Source organism: Petromyzon marinus, chromosome 4 (genome assembly GCF_048934315.1).
Source record: "Petromyzon marinus isolate PM22_M1 ecotype Great Lakes invasive population chromosome 4, UKy_Petmar_22M1.pri1.0, whole genome shotgun sequence".
Taxonomy (NCBI): domain Eukaryota; kingdom Metazoa; phylum Chordata; class Hyperoartia; order Petromyzontiformes; family Petromyzontidae; genus Petromyzon; species Petromyzon marinus.
This window is the reverse complement of record NC_133670.1, coordinates 14751648-14767814: the sequence shown is the minus strand read 5'-3', so window position 1 is coordinate 14767814 and position 16167 is coordinate 14751648. Positions and strand designations below refer to the sequence as shown.

At 44.1% G+C, this 16167-nt stretch overlaps 1 protein-coding gene across 4 annotated transcripts in view; it reads right to left on the bottom strand.

Moving 5' to 3' along the window:
• GPD2 (glycerol-3-phosphate dehydrogenase 2) overlaps window positions 1-16167 on the bottom strand; it is an 81991-nt gene that overhangs the window by 10747 nt on the left and 55077 nt on the right. For all 4 annotated transcript variants that reach the window (XR_004402304.2, XM_032946065.2, XM_032946064.2 and 1 more), the window contains exons 7-11: window positions 10540-10704; window positions 6690-6834; window positions 5709-5902; window positions 4689-4823; window positions 436-614 (exon numbers count right to left, since the gene is read on the bottom strand). Coding sequence is in view for 3 of the 4 variants with exons in the window: in XM_032946065.2 (XP_032801956.1) it covers window positions 436-614; window positions 4689-4823; window positions 5709-5902; window positions 6690-6834; window positions 10540-10704 (818 nt within the window). In the remaining variant the exon portion in view is untranslated. The remainder of the gene's footprint in view (window positions 1-435; window positions 615-4688; window positions 4824-5708; window positions 5903-6689; window positions 6835-10539; window positions 10705-16167) is intronic.

Here is a 16167-nt window from a genome sequence, read left to right as displayed (position 1 = left end):
TGGACGTGTCCTTCTGTCCAGTCGGATGGATGGCCAGCCAGCCAGCAAAACTTGTCTATTATAGTATGAAGAATGATGGTACAATTTAATATCCCGCACATATGCGTGGGATATATGGCCGTGGTGGAGGGTCAGTAGGTGGGAGAGGCGTGATGTCAGCGCCACGCGCACATAAACCCAGCTTCATGCTGTGGGATGTGGGTGCACTTGACCGCCAGCCAGGAATCCAGCCAGTAACACGTTTTTTCTAAAACAGCATTTTGATAATCATGGACTTTTCAAAACATTCCGTGTAAGCGAGGGACAAGCTGGTTCCTGAAGATGAGCCCTGTTCCCCATATTTAGTGAATGTTTTCACACCGAGCAGGGGGAGCAGCAAAGCGGTGCGCGATCGTGACAGACGGTGCGCCGAGGTGGTGGCGGTGCGTGCCCCACCTCGCTCTCCAGCCCGTAGTCCTGCACGAGGCGGATGAAGAGGGTGGGGGTCCAGCCGTGCGCCCCCTCCAGCAGCAGCCCCACGGTGCGGCACGGCGACGTGGCCCGCAGGCCGTGCGCCGCGATCGCCGCGTTCAGAGTGTCCTCCGCCATCGAGCGGTACGTCGTCCACTTGCCACCTTCACCCGGGTGGACAGGGCTTGTGAGATACCACCTTTCCCAACGGTCCCACCCACCTCAGGGCAGCGACTGTAAACATCCGAAGCCTTATAGGTACAGTGAGGGAAAAAAGTATTTGATCCCCTGCTGATTTTGTACGTTTGCCCACTGAAAAAGAAATGATCAGTCTATAATTTTAATGGTAGGTTTATTTGAACAGTGAGAGACAGAATAACAACAAAAAGATCCAGAAAAACGCATGTCAAAAATATTATAAATAGATTTGCATTTTAATGAGGGAAATAAGTATTTGACCCCCTCTCAATCAGAAAGATTTCTGGCTCCCAGGTGTCTTTTATACAGGTGACGAGCTGAGATTAGGAGCACACTCTTAAAGGGAGTGCCCCTAATCTCAGCTTGTTACCTGTATAAAAGACACCTGTCCACAGAAGCAATCAATCAATCAAATTCCAAACTCTCCACCATGGCCAAGACCAAAGAGCTCTCCAAGGATGTCAGGGACAAGATTGTAGACCTACACAAGGCTGGAATAGGCTACAAGACCATTGCCAAGCAGCTTGGTGAGAAGGTGACAACAGTTGGTGCGATTATTCGCAAATGGAAGAAACACAAAAGAACTGTCAATCTCCCTCGGCCTGGGGCTCCATGCAAGATCTCACCTCGTGGAGTTGCAATGATCATGAGAACGGTGAGGAATCAGCCCAGAACTACACGGGAGGAACTTGTCAATGATCTCAAGGCAGCTGGGACCAGTCACCAAGAAAACAATTGGTAACACACTACGCTGTGAAGGACTGAAATCCTGCAGCGCCCGCAAGGTCCCCCTGCTCAAGAAAGCACATATACATGCCCGTCTGAAGTTTGCCAATGAACATCTGAATGCTTCAGAGTACAACTGGGTGAAAGTGTTGTGGTCATATGAGACCAAAATGGAGCTCTTTGGCATCAACTCAACTCGCCGTGTTTGGAGGAGGAATGCTGCCTATGACCGCAAGAACACCATCCCCACCGTCAAACATGGAGGTGGAAACATTATGCTTTGGGGGTGTATTTCTGCTAAGGGGACAGGACAACTTCACCGCATCAAAGGGACGATGGACGGGGCCATGTACCGTCAAATCTTGGGTGAAAACCTCCTTCCCTCAGCCAGGGCATTGAAAATGGGTCGTGGATGGGTATTCCAGCATGACAATGACCCAAAACACACGGCCAAGGCAATAAAGGAGTGGCTCAAGAAGAAGCACATTAAGGTCCTGGAGTGGCCTAGCCAGTCTCCAGACCTTAATCCCATAGAAAAGCTGTGGAGGGAGCTGAAGGTTCGAGTTGCCAAACGTCAGCCTCGAAACCTTAATGACTTGGAGAAGATCTGCAAAGAGGAGCGGGACAAAATCCCTCCTGAGATGTGTGCAAACCTGGTGGCCAACTACAAGAAACGTCTGACCTCTGTGATTGCCAACAAGGGTTTTGCCACCAAGAACCAAGTCATGTTTTGCAGAGGGGTCAAATACTTATTTCCCTCATTTAAATGCAAATCAATTTATAACATTTTTGACATGCGTTTTTAAGGATTTTTTGTTGTTATTCTGTCTCTCACTGTTCAAATAAACATACCATTAAAATTATAGACTGATCATTTCTTTGTCAGTGGGCAAACGTACAAAATCAGCAGGTGATCAAATACTTTTTTCCTTCATAATAAAGGTTTTTTGGGTTAGATCGCGTTTATTTATAAATGTGTCGTAACCCTCCACCACCCGACACGGCCAATCAGCAAAAAAGTGTCACGTTGACAAAAGACAAATAATTCACTACTTCAGCCCACCGGTGTGTTGAAGAGTTAATCCACATTTACAGTTTGTACTCAAACTGTGAAGAGTTAATCCACATTTACAGTTTGTACTCAAACTGTAAATGTGGATTAACTCTTCAACACACCGGTGGGCTGAAGTAGTGAATTATTTGTCTTTTGTCAACGTGACACTTTTTTGCTGATTGGCCGTGTCGGGTGGTGGAGGGTTACGACACATTTATAAATAAACGCGATCTAACCCAAAAAACCTTTATTATGAATAATATTGGTCGCGAAAGCCTACGTGTTAAACTGACTTTTTCCTTCACTGTAATACTCCTGTTTACATCGGTCGGGGATGAATTCCTGGAAGGTGCAACGGCGAATATCAAAACAACGTAAATCAAACGATTTACTGGGAAGCAGGTGGAGGCATATTTGCGAAAAAGGGGTAGACGTAAGTCGGGGTATTACTGTATGTAGAAGACTGACAAGAACCTGCATCAGAGGGAGTTCTGGAGAGCCATTCTAAAGGGTATTTGGCTGATTCTTTCACACTGGCCGGACACCTTGGAAGGTGTGGGTAACCACACTTTATTGCATCACATGCGACCGGCCGATCGACTGACTTATAATGTTTATAAATAAAAGCCCAATAGTCGTAATATTTTGTTCCAAATTGGCTGTTTTTTTCATGAATACATATTTGTGGGAACGGCAATTAAGTCAATGCAGGTGTTAGTTCCTTGTTTCTTCCAATGGACCCACTGTAAATACTGTATATGAGAATAATAGAATATGTAAAGGAATACTCAGAGAGGTACTATCATGAACCATGAGTAAAAAATGAATGAAAGTGGAATATTTAAACTCTGCCACATTGAAAAATGTTAACATGAAATTATAAAAGTAGGTCTCAGCCTTCTATATATATAAAAAAAAATATCCAAACAAACTTTGACAACATAAAAATATCAAGAAGAAAGAGGGACTATCAACTGCTGCAGAATGTAAACGTAGTTGAAAACCACAGACCATTTGTTTGCAAAAAAAAAGAGCATTCAATGTTTGGTCTCACATTTTTGCGCTCACAGTATTAACTTTTGTTCCCTTCCAGACGCCACGTACGTTTTGCATGACGGCCGTTTGTTGGTTGAAATGACTGTGCGTTTAGCGCACATTTTGCCATTCAGCACCCAAAATGATGCCACGTGACGATCAGTGCGAGTACAAAGTTTGCCGAGGATGGGTTTGGGGAAACAGTGAGTGAGGTGTGAGTCGCTGGAAGGCCCCAGCTCTCTGTGCACTGCTGGGTTCATTAACTCCGCTTTATTCCCTAATCCGGGCAATCTGTTCCCTATGCCCCCCAGACTCTCGTCCCATCTGGCCGCGGCGCGAGCCAGTTTGCGTGCATTCCGGATGCATTAACTACTGCCCATCTGCGGTGCAAGCGATCCAAGCAGGGCCAAAACCCTCCTCGAGAACCAACAGGGTCAAATTCCAAAAAAACGGTAAATGAAGTTTTTTCGTGAACAACTTTGCACGAAAAACAGACCTGGATGGCCTGCCTGCCATGCCAGCCCCAACAGGTGGAGTGCGTTTAGTGCAGTTCCTACTCCTGCGGTGAACGCATGTTATCCCATCAATTCTGACATCGGTCATTTGTACAATCGAAGCTATTAAATCAAACCTATATTTAAATCTCAAAACAATGCGTCTCTACCACAGAATGTATAACGTTAATCGCGCAATTAAATAATCAGAATGATAATTAAATTAAATCTCTTCACGAGTTACAATTAAGGAATCAGAGAAAAATGTGTCCAAATCATAGGTGCCTGTGTTAACTTTGAAGATTTAGAATAAAATAGCTAACAATCAACACTGCCAATGTCCTGTTGGATTCCCTGCCCCTAGCTACCGCTAGCTACCGCTAGGGGCAGTGGTAAACAACAACTTTGGCGCTACCACCAAAGGACACACTGCACAAGAATCCACTACAAAATTCAACATGCAGCATATGCTTTAGTGCGATTATACGGCGGATTGTTAACATAAATCCTGATGGACTTAAAAAGCCCAGTATAGCGTTCGTAGTTTGTATTTGCAACGGGTATATTTTTTTTGCAAAATACAAGGAGACAAGATGACTGAAAGAGAAATGCTGAAAGCTACTCCGTGATATTTGTCAATATAATGCACTTAAAAAAATTATCAAAATACCCTCATGGAAAGTTGTAGCATCTGTGTTTATTCCACAGCTGTTTTGTTTGCAGACACTCACCGGCAATGGTGACCATGCCACTCTCGCTGATGTGCACTACGTGGTTGCGGGAGATGGACTGCGTGTCCTTTGAGTTAGGGTCTGTCACCAGAGGGCGAATCCCACTCCAGGCCGCTAAAACGTCTCCTCGGCGAACTGCAAGACAAGCGCCCGGACAAGCAAAATCACTGAAGTGCCCCTCACAAGACGGCTGGGGCCATTCTGAAGATCAATGGCAGTGACACCAGACACCACAAATGAGTGCTTCAACAATTTGGGTCAGAAGAACCGACTGATGGTCAGCATGCTCACCACTGATGCCATTCAAGCATGGAGGAGCCAATGAATCGAATCCTGTAATAACTGCATGCAGACGTTACCAAAGCACACAGCTCCTGTCGCACTGCGAAAACTACACCGCAAAAACGCAACCCACCATTCACAAATGTAAACCACTGTGTGCTAATGTTATAATCAAAAACCCATGCCTTAAAATCAAACCTGATAAAAAAAAAGTGTATTCTTTTAATCCATAATTTCCAGTCCTCCAGTGCAAAATATAAGAAACGTGAATGGGTTCCCAATTGTTAAGGCAGAGTCCTGCTAGCAATCCACTCTCAAGGGTAACATTGGCCTACTCTTCCACGTTGGTCATACATCTTGGAATAAGAAGCATGACCCAATATTTCCAACAATACACATGACCTACCATTCGGTAATATTGGCCTACTCTTCCACGTTGGTCATACATCTTCGCATAAGAAGCATGACCCAATATTTCCAATAATACACATGACCTACCATTCGGCTCATTGTGGTGTTATGTTTGATGGACAGAGTTGGGGGAAACGTGCCCATTGTTCTCAACTGCCGTACTGGCAGATCTGCGCCAGGAGATCGAATCGTATCGGTGACCTCTGGATCGCAGTGCGCGGACTCATTACACACCACGGCAGCATCCTCTACGTAAAGCACACCAGTTCAACGCATCTCGCTTATCACACAGGACAAACGGCGTCACTTTGCCCCCCATCCCCACACCTTCCACGTCGGGGCTGAGGTAGCTCCGGACTTCGTTGAGGATGAACTGGATGTCCTCCTCGCGTGGGGAGGGCGTGTCCGTGATTTCAGTGGGCGTGTCGGTGGTTCCCGCCACCGTTGTCCTCTCCCACGGCAGGAAGAAGATGACCCGGCCATCGCTGGTGGCAGGGTCCAGCAGACCCATCTTATCTGGGCTACAGGGAAAACGTGGAGAAGTGTGCACTCGTCACCGGACGGACGTAACCAGGAGATGTTTTCACATCGTTTCACCTACGGTGTATATTTTCGTAGTTGCGCTGTACTATTATGTACGCTGTTCCATTCAGTTCCAGAAGAAGCTTCCAGCACGTGGAGGGAAACGTCGGACATCGTGCCGAATATAACACGCGATACAACGCGGACAGACGTCAGAGCTACACTTTACCACTGAGAAAAGAAAATCGTTAATGGCTCTGCAGTGAAATTATTTGAGTTCCGTCCTTAAGAATTCAAACTTGACAGAAGCACAATGTGCGTGCATGTTATAACAAATTTATGAGAGCAATATTAATCACCTATGAATTGCATTAATTTCTAGAATCCTGCTCACATTTAGCAAACCAAGCGGATGCACGATGCTCCAATTGAACATTGCACTAATCATACGCATAAACATTTGATTTGCATGCAGCCATGCATTGATATTCCGGGTGTAATAATTCGGCAAGTAAAAGCATAACCGTGAACACCCAATGCGCTATAGAAGTGCCTCCACTTCGGCAGCACTGTATGGCCATGCAGCCACATTGTGCAAACACGGGTCCCCCTGAGATGGAATTTCAGGCTGTAACGTTAGCCCGAGCACTCTGTTGGAAACCAGCGACCTTCACAAGTCCGCTAAGAGTGCTGCAGACGTAACTGAATCGAGGGACAAAAGAAGGACAGGTATCGCCCCATTTTAAAATCGCACTATTTTCGGGTTATTGTTTTTTTTTCGTTTACCTGTAATAGCCGGGCATTATTATGTGGACACCAGCACTTGGCTGACAAATTTTTGGGGTATCTTTGTTATCCATCTGGCGCAGTATGTCTGTGAAAGGACCTGTTGCATTGATAACGCACTTGGCGCGAACATCAAATTCCTTTCCTGCAAAAAAAAACGTACAAAAACATTTACAAAAAATTATAACGCGACTACAGATAATTAAAAGATTATACCACGCAAATTTGTATTTGTATTATAACACTGCAAAAAGTAATCCCTCGTTCAAAATGATGACACTGTATTTTCCGCACCCCACTTAATACTCGTTAAAATTATACACGAAACGAATTTGGAATTCAATGAGCAGTCTTGCCACAGCCCGTGGTGCACAGGGAATGACTCCAATTTCTGACACTATAGTTCCACCTGCGATTGCTGATCACCATGAACCTCTTGAATAACATTGAGCGTTTCGTCTGATATTCACAAAGGAAAGGCAAGAAGCGTGGACCACAACTAGGCATATTAATGATGCTTGCTTCATCAATTAAAGTCAATTCTTACTCTTACAAAACATGCATCGAATTTTATTTGTGAGATTTCATTTACGACTTCAGCCCATGATATGCAAATCATATGTTACATTTAACACAATGGGATGCATAAGACTACATAATAAATAGAAACAAAAATCATAAACAATACAAATGAGAGGAAAAAAGAATAGCGGCTATTTAATAAATCACTGGGTAGGTGATTTAATAAATTAACATGCCGAATACATATGTAAGCATAAACATTTATATCTGTTAAGTGGCATGATTCTTGCAGAAATGAACCATGTGTCTTCTGCGGGTAGTGGGGTTATGATATGCCCCCTCTACAGGAATGACCCTACCTGAACCCACCGTAGGGCTCTGCAAGCCTTTCCAACCTGCCTGACCTGCCCATGAATGGTGACTTTTGCAAATTCCTGCCAAAACTTTTCCTTGCATGCCCAAGTGAGGATTCCCACTAACCACAACTCCTCGTGTCCACAATTTAGGGGGGTTTTGGCTTCCACTAATGCTAATTGCAAGCATAGGTATTTCTCCCTTTCGTCCATGTGAGCAGAACACGAGTGTTACTGGACTGAGACAGGGAAGCCAGCACTGCACTCAATGCTCATTATCAGGCATTTAACGCATTGGAGCTCACGTCGAGTGCTAATATGGCTTGCTTCTGTGGGTGTATCTTTCTGCATCTTTTACGTTTCCTGGCATTAACAGCAAGCAAATCATCAGCACAAGTGGTGAGAAGAAAAAGGAGCCACACACGAAACAGACAAAAAATCCACCGCATCACGTACAAGCAATGAGTATTATCGGATTACCAAGCAGTATCTTTTATATATTTGAATGTCAATGAAGAGGGCAAGAATTGATGTCATCCACGAGATGGGCGACACAAACATTTACACTTGCTTTCTCATACATTTAACAAAAAAATATCAAATGCAAAGCCACCTGTATAACCACCACCATGCCATCGTGCCACCTAATGTGTGGGCAGAGAAACAATGCAGGGCCCTTCTTATAAATACTTAGAGTAATTGAGGGTATGGGATAAAATTGCACGATGCACCTCAATAACAACCCAGACCATACGTCACAGGCCTGTAACGCAACACCTACGTGCTGCTACCCAGATAAAGGCTTCCCCGCGGCCCTAGCAGATTGGTTACCGTCGATAACAGTGCACGTTAATGCAATGCCTAAGTAATGAGTAGTGTGGCATACACTCATGGTCGGAGAGAGATGTGAGCTCCTGAGACCTGACGCTCTTCAATTTCTTAATATACCTCCATGCAAATTATACCTGCCAGGCCGTGTTCAGTTATTATTTATTGAGCCCGTCATAGAACACTGCACGTCTATGCCACCCTACTTTTACAGTGTTTAGTGTTTTTGTTAATGAAAGAATGTGATGACTACAATATTGTCCAGCTATATTTTTTTGGGATGACAGAATTACATTTGAACACATTCTCACATGCGCTTCAGTTGCCGAGTTTTGGAAAGAATATCCACTATGAATAACAGTATACCGAACATGATCAACATTGTTAATACTGAATATAAGCAGGGAAAGTGAAGTGTATCCAATTTATAATTCCAATAGCCATTTTGACTAAAACATGAATTTTATATTGTAACCTAAATGCGTACAAAATATGGGGTTAAGGTACGCCACTCACCACTGTAAATGCAAGTCTCCACTCACATGCATTAAATTTACCTTGATTTAAAATCCCAACGATTTGCAGCAATAGACTCCCATTTTTGTCAACGTTTACCATTGTGTAATGCATTTCCCCCTGAAACGTCCCCCTGGCATTCTACTTCCAGGACCCTATGTACACAACGTATCCCCCCAAGAGATTATTTAATTATCTTCGGGTTCATGCCAGATCGCCCTTGCTAATGAAGACTTGTCTCAATACACTTTCTCTGCTGGTTATCAAACAACAACACCCTTTGCTGTTCTCTTCCACTACATCGCAACTCTGCTTGGGTCGACGACAATGACTGCTGTGCAGACGGTTCAACAACGCTGGCGACATCGTCAAGGAATCCCCAGCAGAAAACTTCAGGAATAGAATGTGTAGAACCTAAACCTGTACCGGAAAGGGAAGGAGCAGTCACAACGGTGGCTGCTAATGAGGAAGATGAAATGAGACAATCCCATCGGCGTGCAAACTCGGATGCCAACACATGACCCACAGCCCTCGTGCAAACTCGGATGCCAACACATGACCCACAGCCCTCTGAGCATGTCAGGACAACACCACCACAAATAGAGCAAACAAATCATTAAAGGACACAAGCCAACATCTTCCAATCCATATTTTTGGTTCTTTCGGTAAAGTCACGTAGAAGGGAAACAATAAAATAAAAAAATATAAAACAATAAAATTCTCACGACGTTTCGACTGCAACACAAGCAATCATCATCAGGTGTGTTGCAGTCGAAACGTCGTGAGAATTCTATTGTTTTATATTTGTATTATTTTATTGTTTCCCTTCTACGTGACTTTACCAAAAGAACCAAGAAAATGAATCCCTGCAGTCACGAAAGCTTTAAATCAAAATCTTCCAATTCCATTTGGAACACGCCAGGTCACGACACACGCGCTAGACCTAGACACGGCGCACGATGTACGGCTTTGCTTCACGTTGGCACAAATGCACGTCCAGCCGACAGACAATGGTCACCGAAAAAGGCCATGAGCAGAGACAAATCAGAATAAATAATGGGAGTCGAAAGTGTAAATAAAGGTCTTTATAGAAGAAATATGCGAGAGCATTCACGCAAGTAATTGGCAAATATGAAAGCGTTAAATATGTTGGATTTCCATAATTTACTGCAAATCTGTCCTATACCACAGGACATTTAGCATATCATTATTTGAAAACGCGATGGTCTAATGTTATTTTCATGTTAATTGGGGTGAAATTTCATACATTGTGTGCTCATACACAAAAAAAGACAACTAACCCCCATATAGCATTAAAGACAGACGGGGAAAGTGGCTGTTCGTGATCCATCAAGGCCGACACGTCGCGCAAGGGGTAGGTCTGGCAAGCACCACGCCTCTGTTTCCACACAGTGCTGATGTTTGAACATTGCACCAGGCACTTGTGTAAGATTGAGACGACCTAGGGGAGGCCCAGGACAGGTTCGAATTTCATACTCTCCACTGATTTTAGCCATGTCCTGAATTCAAAGTCATGTCATTGGGTTCGTAGCACTCGTGGCGCAGATTCACAACAGCACCCTTCCCCACTCGCACGCCCATAGGCGCAATTCTCGCAGGGAGAGCCGTACCAGTCAAGTTGTCGCGGCATCTTGCGCCACAGATTTTCTCTTTGCCCGTCTCTGGGTCTGCAATTTTGAGCAGTTGCATCACCTCCGTGTGATTGGCCACGGCCGCCCCATACCGTGCGGCCGTCAGAGCGATGGCGATGTTCATCCGCGCATCGTTGTGCTGCCCTACAGACACAGGAAAGGAAACAGACAGCGCAAAAAGATACCAGGTGGATGTTTGACCTTGCATTTTGTGGGGTTAGAGCCATGTTTAAATAACACTGCAAAAACATTAACTTCCTGCTTTACTTGATAGCACAGATATATTTTTGGAATCATAAGTAGCATAAAAAAACACACGGTAATAGTATACAATTGAAATAGATGGAAAGTTTCCCTTTAAGATTGGGCTTGTATGTGATGTTAGCAGAATTAATTAAATGCATTTTATAGAGATGTCATTTCAATCAAATATCCTAGTTAGCTGCACTAATGACTGATTATCGTAAAGCAATCAATGGCCATAATTGTGTCATCACATTGCGTCTTTTCTTTGTTTGGCAGCATACTTTCAAAGCCAAGTACGGTAAAATGGCAGCAGTAGCAAAAACAAGAGGATGAGAAATTCACTATTGGACACAGCTGGTGATGAAAAGCAGCAAGTGTACCTGGGCTGCCAACAGCCCCTCAAGGTGCCCGTAATGTGCCAGGACAAGATGCTCGTTGAGACTGGCCAGCAGGGCGTACTAGTGCCATGGCAATTTGGGCACAGTCGTCTTGACGGGTGGAGGATCAGCACCCCCTCCCACGCAGGAGCAAGTGGTTTCTGCTCGCCGCACTTGCTGATCACCCCACTGTGAACCCCGGTATTGCAGAGGAAGAAATGTAACAGAAGCACAGATGCCATGTGGCCACAAGCAGTGATTGCCAACACTGAATTCTAAATAAATATGCGTGGAGAAGTTGAACTTACAAATTTTGAGGCTAATTAGTTGAGGGGTTTTTTCTTCAAAAGTGAATGATTCTGTCTGATCTGGTGGAATATGACAGCGTTATTTATTTTCTGCCAGAATTTTTCTAAGAAAAAAAGCCATTTTGGCTAAAACCAGAGTCATTGGGCAATTTCACTCCAAATGGTGTTGAAAACGATTTCAGCCGACACACATATAAGGCGCAACATATTTTCTCTGCATTTTGAACGAACAAATATATTAAACTTGTATTTATCGCTTGGTGCGTAGTGAAATAAAATATGAAACATGTCGAAGGAAACACATTCATTTCAATAGTATAGAACAAACGTGGAAATAATTGAAATATACCAAATAATCCATGGGAAAATGACACAATGTAAAGCGACAGCCATCATTTAATAACAAAACATTTTTATACAAATTTTAGAAGAAAAAAGATCGTCAAAAAAAATTAGTAGTAGGGCAAGGAGAGTGGAATGTCAGGACATGGGACGGGCTGGTGAAGGTAGGTTATCATCAGATAGAACTCGCAGCATGTGCAGCTGTCACGAGTCATCAGTAGCAGGGACACAAAACAGCAAGATCCAAGTGGGGGGGGGAGAGCCACTTGCCTGTCGGCTCCCATTCCCCCTCAAATGCCCACACTCGTTCTATAGAGAAAACCCCTCCGTGGTTCTTATAGACACACTTATCGGTGAATGTTTTGTGGAAATGGAGCGCATATGGTGAGATGTATGAAAACACTTTTGAAGGCTTACGCTAGTGCTAGTTATAAGCAAAAAAAGCACGTCATTTCAATACATTGAAGAGTAACCCTCCTTAGAAACATCAGACAAACTGAATTGTCGTGATTTTTCTTCATTTTTTTAAACAATAAACTCTTCCGTGTATCTTTTACCACCCATTCTACTGCCTATTAGTATGTGTGCATTGGCCACTGCCCTCTAATCTACCAAATCCCCCAAAGACAGCAGGAGACCGGCGGAAGAGTCGCCCGGGGTTACAGTAATCAGAAGTGATGTGCTGCACAAGCACGGGTTGGGGGGTGCGGTTTACTGGCTGGCTGTCCGGCCGGCTGGATGCCTGGATGGCTGGATGGATGGCTGGATGGATGGCTCAAGGCTCGGCTACGGCTCAATGCGCTGGATGCATTCCCATGCAACCACTGGCCCCTGGTCACCTTCACCTCCCCATAGCCGGCTCCACATCACACCGACAGCACGACCGAACTGAGGGTCACCCAGAACTCGCCCTCCCGCAGCCTGGAGGCATCGTCTCATGTGCAATCGAGAGCCTTAAATTTCGCTGCAGGGATGTAGACCTGACTCTCAGGAGGCCACCACAAAAGCGTTATCACGTAACTTACATTGCTGCACAACCGCCGTACGACCCAAGTAACTTAGTGTAAGAGAGCATTTCTATTTCGGAATCTGTGCAAGTGGCGGCACAGTGGTTGTCGCACTGTACCAAGAACCGGATAACCTGAATTTGGTTCTTGGCCACTGTTAACACAATTGTTGATACATCTGAACCAGTCCTGGGCGCCACCATCACACCAATCCGCACTCGACAGCGTTGTGAGGTATGTTTACACAATCCGTATGGTGTGGGGAGACCTTCATCCAGCAGTGGATTGACAAATGGCTGTAAATCATTACATTATAATGTATTTTAATGAAAAGCAGCATACCGATGTGGCTAAGGAAGGACTTTTAATCAGTTCATATCACCTGCTCTATGAATCAGAAACATGAACATTGATAAGGAAATTGAAGCAAGAGCTCAAGCGTCCAAAGAAGCATGGAGAGACACATACGCATCATAAAATTAAGTGGGCTTGGGTAGGACATGTCTCTCGAAGGGTTGATGGCCGATGGGCAACATTAACGGCTGAGTGGCAGTCAAAGGACGGAACACACCTGACTGTACATCCACCGCAAAGATGGGGAGTGATAAAATGAGCTCGTTTGCAGCTGCTAGGTGGATCACTAATAATTGCAGCATCATAAGAGATGGTGATGGCTGAGGGATGCATTCATCCAACAGTGGATTGCTAATAGCTGATGATGATGGTGAGCATTGTGCCAGAATATTCGCACAACAGTTGAAAGATATCCCCGATTCATTACCACTGATTTCAAGCACACATACATACATGAACAAATGCAGCTTGATCTGTGCTACATTCCAAGCAAGAATCAAGGCAAACCCATGGCGAAGGCGCAGACCTGCAGTAATAGATTAATTGCGGACAAGTTGCAGGCACACACACACGCACAAAGGGACAAACGTGCCCAACAACAAATTGGAAGGGTTTGGCAGCAGTCTTGCGGCACCATGGCAATTTAAAACAAACTTTCAAATGGAATCTGCGAATGCACGATTGTGTGTTTCACAGACAGCCACTGAGAGAGCTTGTTGTTTAACAAAAAAATATATACACAGATATTTGGGTGCTCATTGTACTCAAGTTATCTCCAAGAATGCATAAAAATAAAAAGATGTTCTGTTATTTAAAAAGTAATATGTAAACAACTGTTGTGTACAGTCCACTCTTATTTAGACTTATAGGATAGTCCATATTCGAGCATAATACAATGATGATTTGGTTCACAGCTCTTTGTCAATCCACTGCTGCATGAAGGTTTTCTCCAGCATGTGTTGGTCGTGGCAAGTGTTTGTCCAGACTTCATCAGGGTGGTGAAAGGAAACTAGCACCGTTCCTAGACATAATTGGACACTAATTTTAGCCATGGCCGGGAATCAAACTTAAGTTACCAGATTCATGGCACAGCGTGCTCTTCACTTGGCGAATGCTCCACCCCCTGCCAGAATTAGCCTTCGACCAACTTGCACACTCCTTGCCAATGGAGAATATTAACTTAACTCGTTCGGAGATGGACTAACACCTGAATTCCCTCACAATGGAATTTGTTGAGATTCACTCAAGTTGTGGGGTACCTCACTCCCAAATCCTCTACACCAACAATGCAAATGCGGATATAGCCTTGCACATTAAATGCATGCAAAACTACACGAGACTTTCTCAATACATTTTCAGAACATTTATGCAAGTTTTACATTAGATTTTAATGCATATAAATGCAAAGAAAAAAATAAACCAAACCCTTGCCTATTGCGCGGGTTACGTTCTTGAAAGTAGCCGTAATCGGAAAATCCGTGAAACGCAAACTCAAAGGCAAACAGGCAACTAGGGTTTGGTTCATGGTTCGTAATACGACAACCCCCACCTTTTGTATTACCCTACATTAACTTAAAGAAGAAACTGGAAGTATGATTCATGTAAAATATTATGAATGTTCTAAAGTGTTAAATATAACTTCTACAATAAATGTAAAGAGTGGGAAAAATATTATGTAGGAAGAAATATTGCGGGCTGCTAAACCTCACTGCCTCCTCACTGGACACCGGGAACAACACGTGACCTGGGCGTGTGGATTCCTCAACAGCAGCATCATCGTGAGCAGTGTGCAGTTATAGTACCTGTACAGTACTTATTTATGATGCGTACTATACAGGAATCTCGCGCTCAACTGCAAATGGTCGAGCCACTTGGGCAAGATCGGCGAATTGCACTGCAAAAGATTTGGCGCAATTGGTCAAATCCGCGATGGGAATACCCATGATGGGCGAGGTTTTGGTGTATATGCAATATACATTAGGTATATAAAGTGTTGCCACCCTGGTGATTCAGGGTTTATATTCTCTTCAATATGTTTGTTGTGCTATTTCAATTCGGCATGTTATTCTGATTGGTGTGTGTAACCCCTGCAAATATATTTTGTACATTTTATTAAAAACTATATTAAATCACTTTCCATTATAAAAACAAAACTCAACAACCTTGCAATAAAATATAATTCTGATCTCCAAAGTAATCAGAGTGAAATTTACGCTGATTATGAACATCACATAAATATACATTTATGCAAAATCCGATTATAAAATATATAATCAGTGTGACAGGAAAACAGAAAGGGATTGCAATAAATCAAAAGAATAGTCAACCGGATAATGGCAAATAGGGGGGGGGGGGTGGAGTAAGTGAAGGGCGAATGATGAGAGAAACCGAGCAATGGCACCGGCGCACGTGCAGACACCGACGGCACCACATTTGGTCAATGACTCGCCAGTGTGCTCGGAAGCGCTCTCGCTCAGTGGGCATCCTGCTAAATCACAGCATGGAGCCTGTAGGACAGCCATTGGCAGTGGAAGAGCAGGGGGAGAAATGCCAACAATGATGTGGGGGGAGAACAACCATACAGGAAGGGAAAGAAAGAAAACCCCGTATGGTATGTACATATTGGAGATGGCACGAGCCTCATTATTCCTAGAATGTGTTTACGATTCCAATCATAGAATCAAATACGATTCCCTAACGGTATCATGGGATCAATTCCCCAACGGTATCATGGGATCACCGGAATCATAGAGTCGAGGAGGAGCCAAGACGTGGAGCCCAATGTGGTGTTCAGGTAAGATTGAAGAGCCTGTGGGAACCTTGCCAGGTCTCATGGAATTGCCATTGAAACATAAAATGGTTGTTGCCTATGCAGTTTGTTCTATGGCGACTATGGTCTATACTGGCCAGCTAATATGATGGTCGATTCCAGCCGGCCAGTACCGACGCCAGAATCGCCACTGGAACATACGG